The sequence below is a fragment of the Oratosquilla oratoria genome, chromosome 1, assembly GCF_046742065.1.
Source record: "Oratosquilla oratoria isolate Oo_2021 chromosome 1, ASM4674206v1, whole genome shotgun sequence".
Lineage (NCBI taxonomy): Eukaryota > Metazoa > Arthropoda > Malacostraca > Stomatopoda > Squillidae > Oratosquilla > Oratosquilla oratoria.
Genome location: NC_134777.1, coordinates 63,167,715 through 63,190,425, shown reverse-complemented (window position 1 = coordinate 63,190,425; position 22,711 = coordinate 63,167,715). Strand labels below are relative to the sequence as shown.

General features: G+C 38.3%; 1 protein-coding gene across 3 annotated transcripts in view; it reads left to right on the top strand.

The window, feature by feature from the left end:
- The window catches only part of LOC143033392 (PMS1 protein homolog 1-like), a 52,088-nt gene extending 31,664 nt beyond the window's left edge, over window positions 1-20,424 (top strand). The window contains exons 13-17 of one of the 3 annotated variants that reach the window (XM_076198799.1): window positions 4,258-4,392; window positions 4,831-5,028; window positions 8,258-8,385; window positions 8,580-8,746; window positions 18,231-20,424. In XM_076198799.1, coding sequence (XP_076054914.1) covers window positions 4,258-4,392; window positions 4,831-5,028; window positions 8,258-8,385; window positions 8,580-8,746; window positions 18,231-18,473 — 871 coding nt within the window. In that variant the 3' untranslated portion in view covers window positions 18,474-20,424. The remainder of the gene's footprint in view (window positions 1-4,257; window positions 4,393-4,830; window positions 5,029-8,257; window positions 8,386-8,579; window positions 8,747-18,230) is intronic. The other 2 variants (XM_076198881.1, XM_076198966.1) reach the window with 2 other exon arrangements.
- The last annotated feature ends 2,287 nt before the right edge of the window (window positions 20,425-22,711 follow it).

The window sequence follows — 22,711 nt, the reverse complement described above, 5'->3', positions numbered from 1 at the left end:
ACAGCAAAGAAAATCATCTCCCTGCCACCAACATTCTCTCTGAGCTGTGCACATACACCTATGTTTTACAACTAGCGCACATAAAGAAAAAATGTGTGTACACCAGGTTTTCAAAGGATATTAAAATCCATTCAATAAAGAAGTTCCACCCAAACATCAACTTATAAATTCTCTAAAAATATGGTAACTTGCCAATCGTCAAACCAATAAAAAAAAAATTCCCCCATCTAACTCTAGTGCTTCCATTGCAAATGAAATTACTTTGTGGCCATTGTAGAGAGATACAAAAACAGGTCAACCCGAACATAGCTCCAGTCCCGTAAAATACAACTAGGTAAATACATACTTTTCAGAGAAGGCAAAGTTTGCACACAAGCAAATTTCTGTGCACTCACAGCAAAAAATTAGAGGGAACATTGCTTGCCACCTATCTTTAAATGTCTTCATCCACATTACAGTCTAAAGATGCAGTCCCAAGGATGCTTAATCTCTGGATCAACCCCAAGATTTTCTCTCTCTCTCTCTCTCTCTCTCTCTCTCTCTCTCTCTCTCTCTCCACCTTTCCACATAAGGAGAGCCAAGACTTGGCAATTGACTCCCCCTTGGCCTATTGCTACAAGGTGATGACTGAACCAGCAACAGACATTAATCCAGAGTTTCTTCCCAGAGGGAGACTAAGGACACAGACATACATATACCAAAGCTTTTTCCCCCTTACAAGGAAAGTAGCCAAAAAACAAAGGCATAAAATCCACTCCCACCCATTTCTTCCCCAACATCCTCCACCCTCTCCCCTCCCTCTTAGCTTGGCACATCCTGGATGATGGGTCATCCCTGTATCTTGCCCACTATCCTGGGTCAGAAGCAGTGTTGCACGACACAGTACATCCACAGCAAGGCCGCTTCATTAAATCAGTGACTCCCCTCTCTGTCCCCTCATGCAGAAAACAAGACGGGGAGAAATCCCTTCAGGCTGTGTCAGTTTATTTCTCACACATACTCCCTCACCCCCCATCCCCCACCCACTCCCCCTCATGCATCACAGCATCATCCATACCCAACCACTCTCCATTCACCCCTATCTTGTCCTCTCCTGTCCTTCCTCAACAGATATTCCCCTCTTTCCCAATGCCCCTTCTACCCCATCCATCCAAAGCATCCTACGTTGTCCCCTCATGTTCACTCCTTCCACCTCTGCCTTCCACACCTCTTTTACTAGTCTTTCTTCACTCATTCTTTCCATGTGTCCAAACCATCCCAATAATCTCTCATAAACCCTATCTCCCAACTCCCTTTCCACCCCCATTCTCCTCCTCACCTCTTCATTTCTCATTCAATCCAGCCTAGTAACCCCCATCATACTTCTCAGGCACCTCATCTCAAACACATTCAAACTCCTTCTCTCTTCCTCTCTTATGTTCCATGTTTCTGCTCTGTACAGTGTTGTCGGCACAATCACTCCTTCATACAATCTCCTTAGCATTTTCCATTCCCAAATGTCTATTTCTCATTACACTTTTTAATCCCCCAAGGCATTTACTCACTTCTCTCAATCTACATTCTACCTCCACGCCTCCCTCTCCTGCCACATTTGCACACAAGTATCAAAAACTATCCACTTCCTCCAGTCTCTTTCCCTTAATACTCAATTCCAGTCAATAGCCACTTTCTCCCCTTGTACATCTCATCACCTTACTTTTACCCACATTTATCTTCAACTTCCTTCTTTCACACACCTTCCCAAATTCTGTCACTAACTTCCTCAATCCCTCCTCTGATCCTGCTACAAGTGCAGTGTCGTCACCAAACAACAACTGGCTTATCTCCCACTTTTCTCCATTTTCTTTAATCATCTCCAATCCCTGACCAACTACCCTTGCATTTACCTCTCGCACCACCCCAGCCATGTATAAATTGAACAGCCAGGGTGGCATAACACATCCCTGATGAAGTCCCACCTTTACTCATACCACTCACTCTCTCCATTTCTAATCCTAACTCAAGCTCTACTACTCTCGTAAAAACTCCTGACTGCTCTTAAAAGCTTTCCTCCTGTAACATATATCTGCAATACCTCCTACAGTGCCTTCCTCTCTACCCTGTCATAAGCCTTTTCCAAATCCATAAAAGCCCAAAAAACATCCTTACCTTTTCCTATAGCTTTCTCACATATCTGTCTTACCACAAAAATCTGAACTATGCAACCTCTACCTGTCCTAAACCCACACTGTTCCTCACCAATTACTCCCTCTGTTCCTCTCCTAATCCTCTTAATCAAGACACCCCCATAAGCCTTCTCAACTACACTTAACAAACTGATCTGTCTGAAACTACTACATTCACATATGTCCCCTTTTCCCTTGTAAAGTGGAACTATACAGGCACTCCTCCAGTCCTCTGGTACTCTACCCTCTCTTAAACAAACATTAAATAACCTCACCAGCCAGTCCATCATCACTGTACCTCTTTTCTTCAGACATTCTGCATGACATCCATCCAATCCAGGTGCCTTACCTGCTCTCATCATCTTAACAACTGCCTTCACCTCATCTTTCCTTATTTCTCCTCCATTTTCCTCACTCGTTACAGTCATTTTCTTTGTGCTTCCCAGTGCAACTACCTTCCCCTCCCTATCCTCCACATTTAGCAACTCCCTAAAATACTCTGCCCATCTTCCTCTTACTGCCTTCTCTTCCATTATCATCTCTCCATCTGCACCTTTTATCTTTTCTTCTCTAATTGATTCGCCTCATCTTCCTCTCTTAATTTCTTTCCAAAACATCTTTTTATTACTTTCAAAATTTTCTGTCATACTCTTACCCCATTTCACATGTGCTCTCCTCTTTGCCTCCTTTATCTTATGCTTTACTTCCCTTTTCTTTGTACCTGTCATATGATTCCCTCATCCTGTTTTGTAACCAGTCTGTGAATGCTTGCTTCTTCTCTTCTACAACCTTCTTTGCTTTGTCATTCCACCACTCACTACCCTTCCTTCTATTTCCTCTCGTCCTCTTTGTTCCACACACCATCTTTGCACACCTTGTGATTTTCTCCTTGGACCATCCCCATTCCTCCTCCACTCCTAGTTCTACTCTATCCTTCACTCCCTCCCACTCCTCTCTCAGCTTCTTCTTGTACTCCTTCTCCTTTTCTTTCTCATTTAAGCAGTTCACTCAAAGCACCTCCCTACCTTCTGTCCATTTCCTCTTTCTCCATCTATCATCCACTCTCAACTTACTTTCCACCAAAAATTATCTGATATTCCCACACTCTCTCCCCTTAGAACATGTACATCCTTAACTCTTCCTACTGTACTCCTGGTTATCACTATATAGTCCATTAATGCTCTATCTACCACCCTTCCATCCACCACCCTCTCCCATGTGTACTTATGCTTGACTTTCTTCCTAAACACTGTATTTGCTATCATCAACTCTCTAGATGCATCTCCATCAACTCTCCTCTACAATTTTTCCTGCAACACCACACTTCCCAACCACTGTGTATTGGTTCATTTCCTACACTAGCATTAATGTTTGCGAGAAGAAAGATGGATGTGTTGGCATTAAGTGAAACTAAGTTGGGAGGGAGGGGCAAGTGTGAGTTTGGGAGTGTAGTTGCTAGGTTCTAAGGAGTGAAGAGAAGATGAGGGAGAGAAGGGGTGGCTATACTAGTAAGTGAAGAGAGGTATGTAGTGGAGTGGAAGGAGGTTTCTTCAAGGTTAATGTGGATGAAGGTGAAACTGGGAAGGGAGATGTGGATTTTTGTAAGTGTATATAGGCCTGGTAGTGAATATGGGCCTGGTATTGAAAAGAGAAAGGGAGGCTTTTTGGATGGATTTAAATGAGTGCATAGAGGGATTAGGGAGATATGCAGCTACACAGTCAGTGAAATTCTAGGCAGTATTATTATTGTTTCAAAATTAACTTGACATTTTCACTTCTTCAATACAGTGACCCACCATCATAAAGTCATTTGCAGTAACTATAACAAAAATCCCTACAAAACTTTATTGGGGCAATCAGTTCATCTGGATAGTCTTAAACCCTGAATATGGTGGAGTCCCCTCCCATCTTATGAAATAGCTTAGTGTTTGCTTGAATGAAATCTGTCATGAGCATCACCAAAATTAAGGTGTTAAATTTTTTTTTTTTTTTTTTTTTTTTTTTTTTTTTTTTTTTTTTTTTTTTTTTTTTTTTTTTTTTTTTTTTTTTTTAAGAACTGCCTCACATCCCTTACATCATAATCTATTTTCAGGTTTGTGGCCCCAACTCCTCTTACCAATACCTCCCTCAATGCCAACATACAAATTCGAAGAGAGGAACAGAAGTGTAGAGAAGTCAAGATTAATATAGAGAAGATACATAAAATTCTTAAAGAACGAGAAAAAAGGTTTGTTTAGTGCGTTTTGTATCCTAAAGTCAATCTTTGCCCATTCTACACTTGTGCATTTTATTTTTTGTTACACCTAATGCTTGGCAAAAAAATTTAGCGAAGAGGGCAGAATTAAAGCAGAAAGTGCCTCAGATTCATAAAAACTTATTTCATTTCAGACCTCCTGGCCCCTGAACTGTATGAAATTGTCTACCAAGAACAAAACCTTTAAGTGCTGTGATTGTGTAGATTAATGAATTTTTGCCTCTTCTCTTCCTCCCTCCATTTCCTGCTCACTGTTATTTCCTTTTAACAAAAGACCTTCAACACATTCAAGCTATTTCCATGTCTGTGGTTTACAACTGATGTATTCCTGTATCTTTCTAATTCCCCTTCATTATAAAAAAAAAATTCAAAGTATTGTATTTTTTTTTTTTTTTTTTTTTTTTTTTCCAGGAAAAAAAATGACACACCCCAAAAGATGATGGTAATAGGACCTGTGGGCTCCAATGGTGGGTGGTTAGGTCGTCAGGGACAGGATATCTTTGGTATAAACACAGCTCGCCTTCAGGAGGTTATGTTGTACACCTCCATGATGAAAACTTTTGTTCTCCCAGCTTCATACACTAGAGACCCCATTCCCTTCAATGCCAGGTGGGTTTCTGAATTTATTGGCTGTGTAATTTGGTGAATTTGACGCAGCCCAAAAGGATTTCTCCCTGTTTTCTCCTTTTATGCACGGGGGGACGGAGAGGGGGGGGGTCGCCAATTTAATGAAGCGGCCTTGCTATGGATGTGCTGTGACTTGCGACACTGCCTCTGACCCAGGGCAGTGGACAAGGTGCAGGAATGACCCATCATCCAGGAGGTGCTAAGATAAGAGGGAGGGTGGAGGGGAGTGGAGTGTAATTAGGGATGGAATGGGGGGGAATGATTTTATGCCTTTTTCTTTTTGGCTACCTCCCTTGAAAGGGGGAAAAAGCCTTGGTATATGTATGTATGTAGGTAATTTAGTGAAATGGGTGGTAGTGGTTACTTGCCTTTTGACTTGGCTACCTCCCTTGTAAGTGATGAAAAATCCCTTGGTATATAGGTTATAGATAGGTAGTAATTGGTTAGTGTTTTTTACCGAGATAGCACACAAGATTATCTTCTCTACAGGATATAGGCACTTCACTGTTTCTGAAATCATTAACTGGGTATTTGGATATTTGTGTGATAAAAGTAGTGAACAATATTAATTTACCCACTTGTCCATCCACTCCCCCTCCACCATCCTCCTCCTCTACATTTTTTTCATAAGTTTTACACAAAGCAGCTCTACACATTGAAGTAAATGGAGGCATATTGATGTTCCCAGAGTGTGCTCCTATAAGACAAGCAAGGAAGTGCCAGGCACCAAATGTCAATACAAGAATACATTGTTCTATACCATGTTCTTAATGGGTAATGTGAAGTTGTTCATTTTTAGATGGGGATTGTTGATTGTATTGGTATGGTATGGTATGATATTTAGGCCAGTGGCCAGGCACTGGGACCGAGGAGGTCATTCAGCGCCGTCATGACTGATTGGTGAGGAGTGGGTAAAGATTGAAATTTGGTCAAATATAAAATCATTAAATTTGGTTAAAAAATAAATAGATAAAAAGTAGAAGTAAATAAAAAAAAAAATTGATAGAGATAAAAATTTCATTGAAAAGATTTGTTTCTTTTAAAAATCCAAAAAGTTTATCAATATCAGCCTCTTCACCCAAAATCCCTTTGAGAGATTTTGGGTGAAGATTGTACTTCGTCTTTATATTTAAAAACTTTGGGCAGTGCACCAGAATGTGCTCAACTGACATCAAAGTGCCACAATGAGCACACTCAGGTGCACCACCGCTATCCAGGATGAATTTATGGGTTAGGCGGGTGTGTCCAATCCTTAATCTGGTTAAAATAACCTGCTTTTTGCGGTTCAAGTTAAAATCAGAAACCCATGGATTTATGGAATTTCTAATATTTTTATATTTCTTATTATTAGCTAAAACTGGAGAAGACCATTGCTCTTGCCATTTGTTTTAAATTTGGGATTTTATTATTCTTTTCATGTCAGAATGTGGTATCTTGGTATTTGGCATGTTGTCACATTGTGCAGCTTCCTTTGCTTCCTTGTCAGCTAGTTCATTACCGTGGATTACCACGTGTGATGGAACCCAGCAGAAATGAACCTCTTTGTGTCGGCAGGAAATATGAAATAGCCACTCCTGAGCTTTTTGTATTAAAGGGTGAAAGCTATTAAAACAGCTAATACTGTCCAATACACTCTTTGAGTCATTGATTGTATTGGGAAGTTGTCTTGTGTGGAATTTTCTGGAATATGTTTAGGTTAAGGAGTTGGTCTAGAACTTTATTTCCTCCTTGGTCTGCTGATTCTGTGTGGGTGGTGTGCATTTAAGTCACTAAGTGGTTAGAGTTAGGGTGTGTATCCTTAGGGCATTTATGTGGTTAGTGACATGTATATGTTTGTGATGTGTGTTTTTCTTGTGTTTGAATGGTAATTATTTGTACTGTAGTGTGTGTGAGTGATTGTTTAGTTTCCTTATTAATGTTGGAGAATAATATGCTTTTGTGCATAAGTATTATGAGTTCATCTTTGATCTGCAAAAACTTGTAGTGTGGTCTGTAGTGTTAATTTTGTTTCTTGTATTAGTATTGTGTATGGTGTGTATGTGTAAAAATTGCTATAACTAAACATGCTTGTTTGCATTTTCATTAATGTTAATTTGTAGTAGGCATAAGTTATATTTACTGTGTGTTGGCATGTGTTTGACTGAGTATGTTAAAGTAGAAGGCCCATTTTGTAGTATATTGTTTAGTGTTTGAAAGTGCATTGCATTTTAAGCCATTCCATTAGAAAGGTGTATGTGTGAGCGTGTTTCTATGAGGGTCTTGTGCATTTATGACCTGTATAAGGACCTGGATCTGTTATCATATCACTAACTTGCAGAATATGTCAGAGGGCAGGGGCCAGTTCTCTTCTTAATACCCATAGACATGTTATAGGAGTATAGGAAGGAAGTTTAAATGTTGTGAAAGATAGAGTGAGCATTGAGTGTGTTCTAGAGACCATGTACCAACCCCATAAAACCACATCTCCAGTTGGATGTGGAGGGTTGTGAATTGTTCTGAATGCTGATTGGGTGGCTAGGTGCTCTCTAAGGATGCTGTGCCTTTTGGGACACATCCTCCTGTCATGTCTGTGTCACTTCTTGAAGGTGTGGTAAATACAACACAGATAATAGTCAAAAAGTTCTTTTCAAATAGATCTAAGGGATGGTCCAAGGATTATTGCTATCTGTGTGGGCTTACAAGTCTCCATTCAGTGAAACTTGAATCATCAGTTGTTATTCTTATTAAATACTGTGTCTTGGTGCATTGTGTCTGACCCAGACAGTGAATGGGGAACAGGGATGGGTACTGCCTTAACCACCAGTCCAGCAGCTCTTCATCCACAAGGGGCTCTGATAAAAGGGAAAATAAATGGGTGTTGGACGGGTAAAGGGTAGGTGTATGTCTAAGCTGGCCATCCCTTTATAAAGGGGAAAGGGCCTCTTGTTATGTGTATGTATGTAATAATTGTATTGTGTGAAAGTTGAGCAGTGGAACATAATGTGTTCCCTGTTTTGTGTAATGGGTGCATTTAAAGTGCGTAGTTTTTGGAACCAAGATAATTCTTTGTTGACTGTCATAGTGCTAGTGGTAACCAAGTCTGAGGTGAGCTAATCTAACTCTTGTGTGGCTTGCAGGTGTTTATGATTGTGCATTTAAATATCTTTCATTGATTTAATCACTGTGGAACAAATCATGTTTATTACCTTTGGTATCTCATCTCTGTCATCAGTGTTCTTGGTAGAAGTAATTGGGAGACCCTCTTGATTCTGAAGAAGGAAGTTTCACCCACCACAAAAGTTGCCACCATTAAGGACCCTCGTATCACAGCCAATGGTTTCAAGGTCAACTTATACCCATGTGAGTTTCATTTGCATTTGTATTAGTCCAAAATTTGTGCCTTTATTTTTTTCAACACAGTGACTTTTTTATATATAACCAAAGTTAACAAATTAATCCAAAAGCAGATCCCAGGAAAAAGTATATACATTGTTTGTCTGTATTTAGTCTTCCTGGTTTTAAAGGATTACTAATTCATGATGATCATTTCACAGCCAGTCATAACCTAGAGGAACTAAGTCACGGAGAACTTGTGGCACTGAGTGACTGTATTGGTTTCTATGGCCTTTTGGATCTGCAGGAGGTGCTGGCCACCTTAACCACCAATCCAGCTGCTCCTCTGCAACAGACGAGACCTGTCAAAGTGAGACACTGGATGCAGGTGAGGAAAGTGGGTTGGAAGTATAGCTGGAAATGGTAGTTAGGGAGTTGAGATTAGTGATTAATGCAGTTTCTCTTTGATCCTATCTCAGTTTTTCCATTTTTCTCTCTCTCATATTATTTCTTTCCCTTTCAATATCTCATGTCCTCATTTGTCTCTTTTTCCCTTCCCTCCATCTCGCTTTCCCTCCTTCCACCCACCTCCTCCCTTGTCTCTCCTCTTTCATTGTTCCAATCTATGTCTCCTTTTTTCTTGCTTTAAACTTCTATTAATGGTTGTGGCCCTGCTATGGATGTACTGTGTCTTGTTGCATTACTTTTGACTCAGGCAGTGGGCAGGAGACAGGAATGACCTTTCATCTATGAGGAGCTAAGATGAGAGGGAAACAGTGGGTGTTGGATAGGAGTGGAATAGGTGGGAGTGGGTGCATGCCTTGGCTGGCTATCTTCTTTATAAGGGAGAAGAGGCCCTTTGTGTGTGTATTTACCTTGTCATATTTACCTATTTGTATCTTATGGGAAGGGGAGCTACACTCATGGTGTCTTGCCTTTGTATCTCGCAGTGTCTAGTTTGCTCTTAAATTCGTATATGGTTTTTACACACATTATTGTTTCATCCAGCTTGTTCCAAGTGTCCACCACTCTATGTGGAAAACTGTTTTTCTTCAAATCTCTTCTATAACTATCCTTTTTGAGTTTCTTTCCATGTCCTCTTGCGTTTCTCTTGTCCCAGTTTAGTAAGTCCTCTCTATCAAGTATTTCAGTGCCTTTCATGATTCTATAGATGGTCATTAAGTTGCCTCTCTCTTCTTTGTTCCAAAGTCGGTAACTTTGATTTAGCAAGTCTCTCTTCATAAAACAAGTTTGAAAGTGCTGGGGCCATTTTCATGGTTGCTCTCTGGATTCTTTCAATTTTCTTTATATTCTTTTTGGTACTGGGTGACCATAATGTTGTAGCATACTTTAGTCTAGGCCTTATTAATGAAACTAATATTTTTTTCATTATTTCTTCATCCAAATAGGTAAACACTATTTTTATTGATCTTAGGAAGTCATAGGATTCTCCAATAATTTTGTTTATTTGTTTATTCATGAAGCGGCCTTGCTGTGGATGTGCTCTGTCTTGCGACACTGCTTCTGACCCAGGGCAGTGGACAGGATGCAGGGATGACCCGTCATCCAGGAGGTGCCAAGATAGGAAGGAGGGTGGAGGGGAGTGGAATATATGGGAAATGAAATGGGTGGGAGTGATTTCTATGCCTTTTTCTTTTTGGCTACCCCCCGTGTAAGGGGGAAAAAGCCTTTGGTATATGTATGTATGTATGTTTATCAGAGGACAAGTTGTTTGAGGTAATTACTCCCAGGTCTTTTTTGGATCCCACTTTCTTTACCTCCTTAGTTCCAGTTGTACTCGTATATTATCCTGATATTCTTTTTTTACCTTTTCTGAACTCCATAATGCTGCAATTTTTAATGTTGAATTCCACCTCCTGCTTCTGACTCCATTTCCAAACCTTGTTCAGGTCTCTCTGTAGTGATTTGCAGTCTGCTTCAATTTTCACTTTCCTCAACAATTTAGCATCATCTGCAAAGAAGCTCATGTAACATTTCTACATCATCATCCATGTCATTCACATAAATAGCAAACATTATTGGAGCCAATACAGATCCCTGTGGAACTCCACTAATTACCTCATAACCTGAAAACTTTTCTCTGAATACTACTCTCATTTTTATACCATGCAGGAAATCATCCATCCAGTTTAGTAGGTTGACTTGTATCCCTCCTATGTTTTCCAATTTTTTAAATAATTTTTTGTGTGGTACTTTGTCAAAGGCTTTTTGTAAGTCTAGGAAAGCACAGTCAGCCCATCCATCCCTTTCTTGTATTATATATATTAGTCTTGAGTAAAAACAGATTAAATTTGTGGTACATGATCTTCCCTGTCAGAATCCAAATTGTCTTGGGTTTATTATATTGTTTTCTTCCAAGTGTTTTACCCATCAAATATTGATCATTTTCTCACAAATTTTGGCAATAGTGCTTGTTATGGAGACTGGTCTGTAATTAGTCTGCTCTTCCTGTTTCCTCCTTTATATGTTGGTACAATGTTGGCATTTTTCCTGTCCTTTTAGTATTTTTCCTTCTTTGAGTGAGCATCTTATTTTGTTGTATATTTTGTCCATTAGACCTTCTTTGTATTCTTTTAGTATCCAGTTTGGAGTTCTGTCTGGGCCATACAATTTCCTAACGTCAAGGTTAGTTAATTGCTCCATTATATCTTTAGGTGTTATTATTATTTCCCTCATGGGGGGAGATTGCACTTTGCTCCCTTCATCCCAATGCTGTACTTTTTCTCTAGTGAAAGCAGACTTGAAGTGATTGTTCATGACTTTGGCCATTTCTAGATCTTCTGTGTATTCCAAATTTCCTTGGCGTAATTTTACCATTTCCTGTTTGTTTTTAAGTTTACCATTCACATATCTATAGAATAGTTTGGGTTGATCCTTGCATTATTCTATGATGTCTTTTTCATAGTTTCTTTTTTCCTCTCTGCACACTTTTACATATTCATTTCTATAGTTTATGTATGTTTGCTATTTTCCAGTTTTTTTTTATCTTTTCTCCATCTTTTCCAAGCTTTGTCTCTTTTGTCTTTTGCCTCACTGCATCTTCTATTGAACCAGCATTTAACATACACCCTCTCTTGTTTTTGTCTTGGTACATACCTATTCACTCCTTCACTATAGATTTCCATCAAGATTGCCCATTTCTCTTCCACTTTTGTCTCTTCAATGTAAAATTTTCCCAATTTGCATTTTGAAAGAATTTCTTAAGTTTTCCAAAGTCCATTTTGTTGTACTTTACTCTTCCTTTTTTGTACTTTTTATTTCTCTCCATATATATGTCTTCCTTTAGTTCATCCTCTATTAGTATGTGGTCACTCTTTCCAAATGATGTTTTGTATTCAATTTTAGGTACAATTTCAGGTTCTGTTGTAAATATTAAATCCAGTCTCAACAGTTCTTCATTGCTTCTGTATCTGGTATTTTCATTGACCCATTGTGTCATTGTATGTTCCATGGTCATATCCAGTAATACATTTTCCCATAGATCCTCTCCGCCCTTCACTGTCATCTCCTCCCAACAGATTTCTTTGCAGTTAAAATCCCCCATAAGTACCAGGTTACCTCCATCCTTTAGTATCTCATTTAATGAATGCCTTGTATCTTCTAACATTTTTTAATCCTCATTCTCTTTCCAAGAGCCTGTTTTGGGGGCACATAAGTCACCACAAACTTTCTACTTTTCATGTCTCTGTCTTCGACTTTTATCATGATCATTTCTACATTGTTTTTACCCTCAGTAACCTTCATCACATTCAAGTTTTTCTTGGCCAAGAACATGATTCCTCCTCCCTGTTTCTTGTTTCTGATTTTAATCCAGTGATTGTATAACCTGTGTCCAACACAATTAGGTGGTACTGGACATCTTAATTTTATCTCCACAATTCCCATTATGTCTTCTTTTTCATCTGACTGGTAATCATTTAGTTCATTCAATCCTGAGATTAATCTGTCAATGTTAGTATAGACCACTTTTAATTTTTTCTTTATCTTTGTTTTTGTTTTGCCCACTCTGATGTACCATTTTCTCAGCCTCATGTTTGTGACCCTTCAATAGAACTTCTTGCTTTCGGTCTCTATTCTCTTCCAAGTTTTTTCCTTAGCTTCACCCTTTAGCATTTTCTCTTTTTCTATTTCTTCAGCACTCATCTCTCTTTTTATCCACATCTGACTAGTAAAAGAGGTATGGAAGGCAGATGTGGAGGGAGTGAACATGAGGGGACATCCTAGGATGATGTGGATGGATGGGGTGAAGGGGGCTTTGGTGAAGATGGGAATGTCTGTTGAGGAAGGAGAGGACAGAAGACAGAGGTGAATGGAGAATGGTTGTATATGGATGATGATGGAATGGGCGGGGATGGTGGGTGAGGTAGTATGTGTGAGCAAAATTTGACACAACCCAAAGGGATTTCTCCCCGTCTCCTCCTTTTTGTGCATGGGGGGACGGAGAGGGGGGGTCGCTGATTTAATGAAGCAGGCTTGCTGTGGATGAGCTGTGTCTTGTGACACTGCTTCTGACCCAGGGCAGTGGACAAGGTGCAGGGATGACCCTTCATCCAGGTGGCTAAGATAAGAGGGAGGGTGGAGGGGTGTGGAGTGTATTCAGGGATGAAATGGGTGGGAACGATTTTATGCCTTTTCCTTTTTGGCTACCTCCCATGTAAGGGGGAAAAGCCTTGGTATATGTATGTATGTTGTTGTAGTGTTCACTCCTTGCAAGCTTACTTGCTTCTTCTAATATGTCTCCTACTACCATTTGCGATCTTAGTTTTATTTTTAGTGGTTGATTTCTTTCCTTAGAATATTTTACTATTTCATACACTTATATATCTTTCTCTACTTCCAGATCACCATCTTGTATTTCTTTTAGAATTGATATTGGTGTTCCTTTTTCTGCTTTTTCTCTCATATACCTCACCAGACCATGTTTTCCCTTAGTCCATATACCACTATACATTTTTTCTATCCACAAGTATCTCTAACCCAATTTGCCTTGTCTTTAATTACTTGAATTATTCTTTTGCATTTTCCTGCATCTGTTGTTGTACTATTTCTTTAAAGACAATTTCTTCATTTTCTCTCTTTTCCTTCCATTTCTTAATCTTTTGCATACTTTCCTCACCTAAGTTTTCTTCAATTTTTTCAGTCATTTCTTGTATTTTTTTATTTACCTCTTTTTTTATATTTCTTAATATTGGTAGTATCATTAATCTTCATTTTTTCATTTTCATATTTAATTTCTATTATATAATTTTTCATTATCTTGAGTTTGTTCCCAAGTTCAGAGTTTGATTTCTTCAGATCAGATATTTCGTTGTTAGCTTGGGCTAAACATTACATTAATTCTACAATCTCCTTCCTTAATTCAGTGAATTCGTTCTCCTGCAATTTTCTATTATTACTCATTTCTCTTTCCATGTCTATGATTCGACTCAAATTTCTTTTTTCGTACTTACCAAATCTGGAAAAAGAGTCTTCCTTATACAATTCAAATCTTGCTGGGGTTTCCATCTGTCTGTTTACAATGTACTTTGGTGTAGCACCCCTAGATGTCTCTGATTTCGAGTCGATGTTCATTTTTATTTTCTTGCATTTTCTGTTGTTAAATTACTAACACTGCAGAGAAATCATTTTGGGTAACCACGACTGCTCCCCTCCCATTCAATGCAAATCAGGCCTTCTGTTTTCCTTGCAATATTAAGAATTTTCTTCTTCAACGGTCTACAGAGCTCAAGTGAGATGTTGAATGTTTGGAAGCTCAGTAGTGTGTGTATTTACCAAGTTGTATTTACCTAGTTGTATCTTATGGGACGGAAGCTATGCTCATAGTGACCCATTTTCGTATCTCTCCGCATCCAGTTTGTTCTTAAAATCTTGTATAGTTTTGGCACTCACTGTTTCTCTGTTTAATTTGTTCCAGACATCAATCACTCTATGTGGGAAGCTATTCTTTTTAAAATCTCTTCTGTAGCTGTCCTTCTTTAGCTTCTTCTCATGTCCTCTTGTTTCTCTTCTGTCCCATTTTAATAAGTCATCTCTATCAAAAATTTCCATCCCTTTCATAATTCTGTAAATGGTCAACAATTCTCCTCTTTCTCTTGTCTGTTCCAGTGTTAATAGATGTAATTCATCCAGTCTTTGTTTGTATATCAAATTTGAGAGTGTAGGTGCCATTTTTATCGCTGCTCTTTGAATTATTTCTAATTTTCTTATGTTTTTTAGTAGGTGCTCATAGTGTTGCAGCATACTCTAATTTAAGTCTTATCAGTGCAACCACTATTTTCTTTACCATTTCTTTATCCATGTAGTCGAAGGCCACATTCATTGATCTTAATAAGTTAAAAGTCTCTCCAACTAATTTATTGTCATGTTTATCAGGTGTCAAGCCACTTGAGATAATCACTTCCAGGTCCCTTTCTGAGTTGATTTTTTTGACTTCCGTGTTACCAAATTTATATTGACCCGATATTCTATTTTTGTTTTTTCCAAAATCCATTATACTACATTTCTTAATGTTAAAGTTCACTTCACACTTCTGACTCCATTCCCATATTTTGTCTAGGTCTTCTTGTAGCGATCTGCAATCTTCTTCTGTACTTACTCTCTTGAGTAATTTGGCATCATCAGCAAAGAAGTTCATGTAACACATCACTCCCTCATTCATATCATTTATATATATGGCAAACATTAAAGGAGCCAATACAAAGCTTTGTGGGATGCCACTTATCACATCTTCCCAGTTCAAATTTTTGTCTACTCTCATTTTTCTACCAATTAAGAAATCCTTCATCCATTCCAGTAGCTTACCATGTATTCCTCCTATTATTTTGATTTTTCTTATTAACTTTTTATGTGGTACTTTGTCAAAAGCCTTCTGCAAGTCCAAGAAGGCGCAATCTGCCCAGCCATCTTTTTCCTGTATTATCTCAATTTATCTCGAGCAAAAACATATTAAATTTGTGGTACACGATCTTCCACATCTAAAGCCAAATTGTGTAGGGTTTAATATTTTATTCTCTTCCAAGTGTTTGATCCATTTTTTTCTGATAACCTTTTTGCATATTTTTGCTACTGTGCTTGTAAAGGATAACGGTCTAAAGTTTGTAGGATCCTCTTTGTTTCCTCCTTTATATATTGGTACTATGCATCTTTCCAATCTTGTGTTACCTTTCCTTCTTTGATTGAAAAGTCTATTATCTTGTATAATTTATCCATCAGTTCGTCTATACACTCTTTCAGTATCCAATTTGCAATTCCATCTGGTCCATGGGATTTCCTAACATCTAGATTTTTTATTTGGTCTCTTATTTCCTTCTTTGTTACCTTTATTTCTTTCATTTTAGGGGATCTTTCTCTTTGTCTATCTTCCCAAATTTGTGAGCTCTCAATTGTAAAAACAGACCTAAAATGTCTGATCATAAATTCAGCCATTTCTGTGTCATCTACATATTCTTTATCTCCTTCACACAGCTTTACAATTTCATGTTTGTCTTTTAATTTATCATTTACATATCTGTAAAAGAGTTTTGGTTGATCCTTACATTTGTTTATGATATCTTTTTCATTGTTTCTTTTTTCTCTTCTGTGTATATTCACATATTCGTTCCTAAGTGTGTGTGTGTATTTACCTAGTTGTATTTTACGGGACGAAAGCTGTGCTCGTAGTGACCCGTTTTCGTATCTCTCCGCATCCAATTTGTTCTTAAAATCTTGTATAGTTTTGGCACTCACTATTTCTCCATTTAGTTTATTCCAGACATCAATCACTCTATGTGGGAAGCTATTCTTTTTAAAATCTCTTCTGTAACTGTCCTTCTTTAGCTCCTTCTCATGTCCTCTTGTTTCTCTTCTGTCCCATTTTAATAAGTCGTCTCTATCAAAAACTTCCATCCCTTTTATAATTCTGTAAATGGTGAACAAATTATCCAGTCTTTGTTCGTATGTCAAATTTGAGAGTGTAGGTGCCATTTTTGTCGCTGCTCTTTAAATTCTTTCTAATTTTCTTAAATATTTTTTTTTGTGCTAGGTGCCCAGTGTTGCAGCATACTCTAATTTAGGTCTTATCAGTGCAACCACTATTTTCTTTACCATTTCTTCATCCATGTAGTCGAAGGCCACGTTCATTGATCTTAACCCCTTCCATACGGTGCCGCACACGTAGGCGTCATGAGGAGCAAGTGGATTCGCGACGCTGCCATATCGGCGTCTTGATTATATTTATTGTAGTCGCCCGTGTTTTTACATTCTCCCAAATGCGCCCTGAATCCCATTCTCTGTGGTTTTCAAAATTCACGGGTGAAAGAGAGAACGATCGATATATGCGGCGACTATATTTTATGATGCGAATATTATTACGTTACGTCATACGGCTGGCATTTGCTGCTGCCCGCGAGATTTAAGTCCCGTACTGAAGTGGTTAATAAGTTGACATGTTTTTCAGGTGTCAAGTGACTTGAGATAATCACTCCCAGGTCCCTTTCTGAGTCGACTTTTTTGACTTCCTTGTTACCAAATTTTTATTGACTCGATATTCTATTTTTGCTTTTTCCAAATTCCATTATACTACATCTCTTAATGTTAAAGTTCACTTCAGACCTTTGACTCCATTCCCATATTTTGTCTAGGTCTTCTTGTAGCAATCTGCAATCTTCTTCTGTACTTACTCTCTTGAGTAATTTGGCATCATCAGCAAAGACGTTCATGTAACACTTCACTCCCTCATCCATATCATTTATATATATGGCAAACATTAAAGGAGCCAATACCAAGCTTTGTGGGACACCACTTATCACATCTTCCCAGTTCGAATTTTTGTCTCTAAGTACCACTTTCATTTTTCTCCCACTTAAGAAATCCTTTATCCATTCCAGTGGCTTACCATGTATTCCTCCTATTGTTTCAATTTTTCTTATTAACTTTTCATGTGGTACTTTGTCAAAAGTGCGTGTGTGTGTGTATATATATATATATATATATATATATATATATATATATATATATATATATATATATATATATATATATATATATATATAGGTAGAAATATCTTTGTCTCTTAGCATGTCCCACTGCCACAATCAAAGCCTCCCTGTTCTCGTCTTCATTCAGCAACTAGAAATACTCTGCCCATTTCTCTCATACAGCCTTCTCTTCTATTAACAGTTTTTGCTCTACTCTGTTACCTTCTTCTCTGTGCCTGACTCTCAACTTTGCCTTTTTTCCACTTCCTTCCAAACGTTTCTTTCATAAATCTTCCAGAATTTCCTTTGATCTGAGGAGTGTGGTAGTGGACATGGATGACCCTTAATCTAAGAGATATGGAGATGTGAGGGGTGTTAAATGGGTTATGATATATGTGAAATGGGTGTACTTGACTTAGCAACTTTCTTTGTAATGGGCAAAGGGCTATTGGTATGTAAATAAAGTCTTAGACAAAAACCTACCCCACTTTCACTTCAAGCACACTTTCAAGAATTTTCTTGAAAATGGGGGTAAATTTATTTTATTTTTTATTGATTTATTTTTTATTATTATTATGTTTATTTGTTTTATTGATTGATTGATTTTTTATTTATTTATTTACTTATATATTTATTTATTTTTTGTATACTGTTGCATCAAATGATGTCTCCCATGGCAGTCCCACTAGTATGCTTGGGCATCATATGATGTCACCAATGGTTAAAGGGTAATGCATGAGGGACATCACAGCATTGTATGATAATAATGTGGAATACAAATTAGACTTGTAGTATTTTTCCTTCTGTCTTTTTCCATATATAATTGGAAACTGTTGAAATGTTGAATGAAAAAATTAACATCTAATTCCAAATTTCCAACTTTTTAACTTGAAATAGGGTGAAGCTGTCCGCTTGTCTCGCACATCTCCAATTGCAAGGAATCGTCAAGAACTTTTTGAGAAGTTGATGGAGCATTTGACAAAGGAAAAGGTTGATCTCACTACCCCACCCTATCACCTGAAATGTTTGCATAACAAACCTCTCCTTAACTCTATCTACTCTTTGGATGATTTACCACAGTCACAAGATAATACACTGTTAAGCCAATCAGTCACAGAATCCTCTCTTTTGGAACAGTAGAAAAAAGTTTATTATATGGGCTCAGGGACATTTTTATATATATCCTTATGTGTATTAATCATAAGAAGATGGTATTATGTAACAATTTGAGTAATTAAATAATTCTTGAGACATAGTAAGAAATGTCAGATATGAGATAAAACAAAATTTAGTCATTTGTGTTAGAAGTGTCATTTATTTATTTATTTTATTTTATTTTATTTTTTCTACCTCCCCAAAAGTTATCTATTTTTGCAACTCATATAGCATGTTCATTTTGATCAAATCATAGTAGCTCTTGCCACAACTCCATCGTGTTGTTCTGTGACTGGATTATACATCTGTCTTGGCAAAATAAACACTATTCCCTCTACAACATCTCATTATGTACATAAAGTCATGAAGACCATATACAGGCCTGGACAGGAGAAAGGGGTGGAGCCACTGACATTTTAAAGTGAATATACTATAAATTTTTCCCTGTGTTATTAGTATGCTTCTGTGGAGCATTGATAAAATGGGAAAACAGCTTTATGTATATTAAAATTGTCACAATATCAATGTATCTATTTGACACATGTGATATTAGTTTGCTTGAGAATATACTCTGGATTTCTAAAAGATTATAGCAATTTGGAATACAAATTCACCATCATGTTCAGTGTATTACTTTCAAGAATGCAATCACCCACACCAGAATACTCACTCGCCTACCCTTTTCATCTTAGGGACTAAGGGTCACCTACCCTTCAGGAGGACTTTTTCCCATTATGAGGAATTATTTTAATGTCACCTGGTTGTAATAATAAGAGGGGAGCAGTCACTAGTTGTTAGTTCTCCTTATGTTAAAAAGTGGAGTAAATATAATCACATTTGGTATAGAGATATCTTGAGCCCAATCTAAATAATGAATGTCAGTCTCTCAGGGCTATTCCTCCAGATGAACCAAATGAAGGTGAATATGTTTATGGGTGGTTGAAGATAAGCAGCAGAGAGAGAATTCTGCCATCCATCTCACAGGACCACCTCATGAAGATCCCTGCATACATACACCAAAAGTCCGGGGGTTGGCAGACATGCATATACCAGAAGGTTCTACCTCCTTTATAAAAGGGAGTGGCCAAGTCAAGGCATACACCCACATCTTTTTATATGTATACCAAGGGCTTCTTCCCCCTTATAAGGGAGGTAGCCAAGTCAAAGGCATGCACCCACTCCCACTCATAATGATGGGTACCTGCCAATGGATTTCTGAGACAATCATCTTTTGGTCCTCAAAACTCATCAATACCCTTGCCTGCTTCTAGTACTGACACTCAGTCTCTGGACTGGGTCCCAGGACATCTTTCAATTTCAACTGTATTTCTTCCACCTAGTCACATAAAGAGAGCTAACACTAAGCAACTGTTCCTCTTCTATTATGGGTCAGTGATATAGATATTGTTAGTAATAGTTGTTGCTCAAGTTTCACTGACTGGAAACCTGCAGCCCCATAGTAGCTAGTAGCATTCCCTAGGCCTATTGGACTATTGAGTTGTATTTGTGTGAAACAGTTTTTGTGACACAGGCTGCAAGTAGTAAGAAGAAGAGGACAGCCCTCCAGTTGTCAGCTCTACTATGTGAAAATGTGAAGGAGGGGAAAGTTAGTTGAAGTCAATAGAGATTATGGGCCTGGTCCAGACATCGATTGGCAGCCTCTTGTCGCTGCACCTCCAGATGGAGGTAAGGGATTTGATGGGTTTTGAATGTGGGCATCCACCTTGCAGGACAACCATAGCAGGTACACATCATTGGTACTCCCACACTAATACAACATGAACATCAATCCAAAGTTTCTTTCCAGACATCTATGGGAGTACCTGAGCACTGGTGCCAGCTACAGTAGGTTTGCATGTACCCAGTTGCAGAATCTCAATGCAGCAATTATGACTGCACATATATGTACACACTTCTAGTTTTAAGATAAATTGAGAATAAATGTAAATTTCATATTTTTATGAAACATTTTTTTTTTTATGAGAGTTTTCTTTTCCTCAAGTATATAAAAATATTTTGACACTTGTCACCCTGTGGCAATACATAGAATGAAATTAATACAGAAAGTTTAGCACCATGTATCAAGGACCATTCCCATCTGGGGTATTGGCTGCATGTGTGGGGTTAAAAGCTGCTAAGTAGCATGCAGCTGATACTTTAGGGTCTATATGGGGTGCCCCTACAGACCAGAGCCACACATCATTTTGTCTGTGGTAGAGGGAATCTCTGTTCATAGAGAAATGATGATACTTTATTATACTGTGACTGTCCCTCTGTTATGCTGTCCCCTCACTCCTTGTTACTGTCCTGTACCATTCCTCTGAATATTCATTTTCTCATTACACCTAACCCTGTGGTGGAGGGTAAGAATACTGCCGCCAAGTCTTTCCACAGGAGTCATACAAGGCAACAAAAACAAGACAGAGATAGGACTAGGCATCCTTCTCCCTGTAGCCCCAAAGGGAACATTTCTAAAAAAAAAAGTAAAGGCATAAGAGGGTCTGGGAGGAGTTTTCCAACCAGTACCCTATGGTTTGGGTCTTTTAATGTGCGTGGATGTGGTATAGATGAGAGTAAGAGGAAAGAGATAGGTAGTATGTTTATGAGAAGATGGATGTGTTGGATTTGAGTGAAACTAAGCTGAAAGGGGGGGCAAGTGTGAGTTTGGGAATGTAGTTGGGAGGAGTGAAGAGAGGACGAGGGAGAGAAGGGGTGGCTACACTAGTAGGTGAAGAGATAGCTAAGCATGTAGTGAAATGGAAGGAGGTTTCTTCAAGGTTAATGTTGATGAAGGTGAAACTGGGAAGGAAGATGTGGGTTTTTGTAAGTGCATATGGGCCTGGGGTACGTGTACCAATGGAGACGCACTTGCCCTATGCAGACGCATTTGACACAAAAAAACTTCTACCTGCTGATGGTGAATAGATAGGAGCATAATTATAGGCTCAAAAAATCACTTAACTATCCCCTGCATGCAATGGGAAGCAGTTTCTGATGCACAAGTGTACATAAAGCCATGCACAAGCCACCTGCAAAAAATTGAATAAAAATCTGTTAAGGAACAGTAAAAATAAAAAAAATTCTTATGTTTTGGTAAGGATTCTTTCAAAAACCACTTTTTTTTATTTCATCTCCTGCAGTCACGTACCTATTTGGATTAGGAAGGTAAGACTATGTCACATTATGAGGGGATAGTTAAGTGATTTTTTGAGCCTATAATTATGCTCCTATCTATTCACCATCAGTAGGTAGAAGTTTTTTGTGTCAAATACATCTGCATAGGGCAAGTGCGTCTCCATTGGTATGCGTACCCTAGTGGAAAGAGTGTCGAGGAAAGGGAGGCTTTTTGGATAGATTTAATTGAGTGCATAGAGGATTTAGAGACAAATGTCAATGTAGTGGTATTGGGAAACCTTAATGCTAGGGTAGGAAATGAACCTAAAGACAGAGTGGTTGGTAAGTGTGGAGTTCCAGGAAAATATGTAGTGTAGATGTGTTTTGAGAGTTAATGATGGCAAATACAGTGTTTAGGAAGAAAGTCAAGCATAAGTACACATGGGAGAGGGTGGTGGATGGAAGGGTGTTAGTGTTAATGGACTATATAGTGATAACCAGGAGTATAGTAGGAAGAGTTAAGGATGTACATGTTCTAAGGGGAGAGAGTGGGGTAATATCAGATAATTTTTTAGTGGAAGGTAAGTTGAGAGTAGAGGATAGATGGAGAAAGAGGAAAAGGACAGAAGGTAGGGAGGTGCTTAAAAGGAACTGCTTAAATGAGAAAGAAAATGGGTAAAAGAAGCTGGGAGGGAGTGAAGGAGGAGGAGTGCCTGTATAGTTCCACTTTACAAGGGAAAAGGAGACAAGTGTGATTGTAGTAGTTTCAGAGGGATCAGTTTGTTAAGTGTAGTTGGGAAAGCTTATAGGAGGGTCTCGATTGAGAGGAACAGAGGGAGTAATTGGTGAGGAACAACGTGGGTTTACTCGTAGAACAGGTAGGGATTGCATGGGTCATTTTTGTGGTAAGAAAGATATGTGAGAAAGCTATAGGAAAAGGTAAGGATTTTTTTTTTTTTTTTATGGATCTGGAAAAGGCTTATGACAGGGTAGAGAGGAAGGCACTATGGTAGGTATTGCAGATATATGGGATAGGAGGAAAGCTGTTAAGAGCGGTCAAGAGTTTTTGTGGGAGTAGTAGAGCTTCTATTAGAGTTAGAAATGGAGAA